At 76.1% G+C, this 1,017-nt stretch overlaps 1 protein-coding gene across 1 annotated transcript; it reads right to left on the reverse strand.

Annotated features, from left to right (window-relative positions):
- Positions 1-205: 205 nt before the first annotated feature.
- On the reverse strand, positions 206-984 carry LOC105807515 (semaphorin-6B-like). Its single transcript, XM_012640944.1, has one exon. The coding sequence runs from the start codon at positions 982-984 to the stop codon at positions 283-285; it is 702 nt and encodes a 233-aa protein (XP_012496398.1). The 3' UTR covers positions 206-282.
- Between the last annotated feature and the right edge of the window lie 33 nt (positions 985-1,017).

Below are 1,017 nucleotides of genomic sequence, written 5' to 3' on the forward strand. Positions count from 1 at the left end.
AAGAAACCAAAAATTGCCAAAGAAACCAAAATCTACGCGCATAAGGTCAACCTCAGATCCGTAGCAAATTCTTCCCGCCCGCCCACCCCCAAACCGTCTCGGCGTCCTGCGGCCCGGGTGGGGGGAGGGCGAGCTCGTTGTGCTTCCGTGGGGCGGAGGGGCCCCCGCGCGGCTGGGGCGGGGTCTTGAGCACCCACTCGGCGCTGGCCCGGGCCCGGCGTCCTCGCGCCTCTCTCGCTCCTGGTTCCCGTGGCTGGCACTGCCAAGGCGTGGGGGGCCCGCCTAGGGCACGGGGGGCGCAGTCCTGTCCGCCGCCCCATAGGGGAGGAGGTGGGCCAAGTCCGTGCTGGGCCGGGCGTGGCAGCCGCGGTGGCGGTCCCCGGGCCTGCCCTCGCCGCTGTTGAACGTGTGCGTGCGGCGCAGGGCTGCGGCCGGCGGGGCGTGAGGGCCCGGCCTGCGGAGGCTGCCCGTCGGGGGTGGGCTCCAGGGCCGAGGGAGGCCGTCGGCGGCCGAGCTTGGGTCCAAGGGGCCCGTGGGCGCTGACACCACCCGCCGGCGGTCCGGGGTGGCGTGGGGGGTGAGCGGGAAGTCGCCGTGGGAGGCGCGGCCGGGCCGCGCGGCGTAGAGGCGGGCGTCAGGGGCCGGGTCAGCCGGCGCGGGGGGCTGCTCGGGGGCCCGGGCGGGGGCCAGCAGCAGGAGCGAGGACGAGGCGGAGGCGGAGAGCAGGGCGTGGCCGTGGTCCCAGGCGCGCGGGCCCAGGGCGTGCGGGTGCGGGTGCGGCGTGGGCAGGCGCTTCTGGGGCAGCGGCGTCTGCTCGGGCGTGGGCAGCAGCCCCGAGTCCAGGTCGTGGGGGCCGCCCTGCAGCAGCGTGGCCTTGGCCCAGCCGTTCTGCATGAGGGGCGCCAGCAGCGCCTCGGGGGGGCCCCCCGCCCCAGCGGCGCCGCCACCCCGGCCCCCGGCCGCGCGCCACCGTGCCCGGCTCATGTTTTCTGTCTATTTTCAGTCGTCCGGCTGATT

This window comes from Propithecus coquereli, unplaced genomic scaffold (assembly GCF_000956105.1).
Source record: "Propithecus coquereli isolate 6110/MARCELLA unplaced genomic scaffold, Pcoq_1.0 Scaffold1589, whole genome shotgun sequence".
NCBI lineage: Eukaryota > Metazoa > Chordata > Mammalia > Primates > Indriidae > Propithecus > Propithecus coquereli.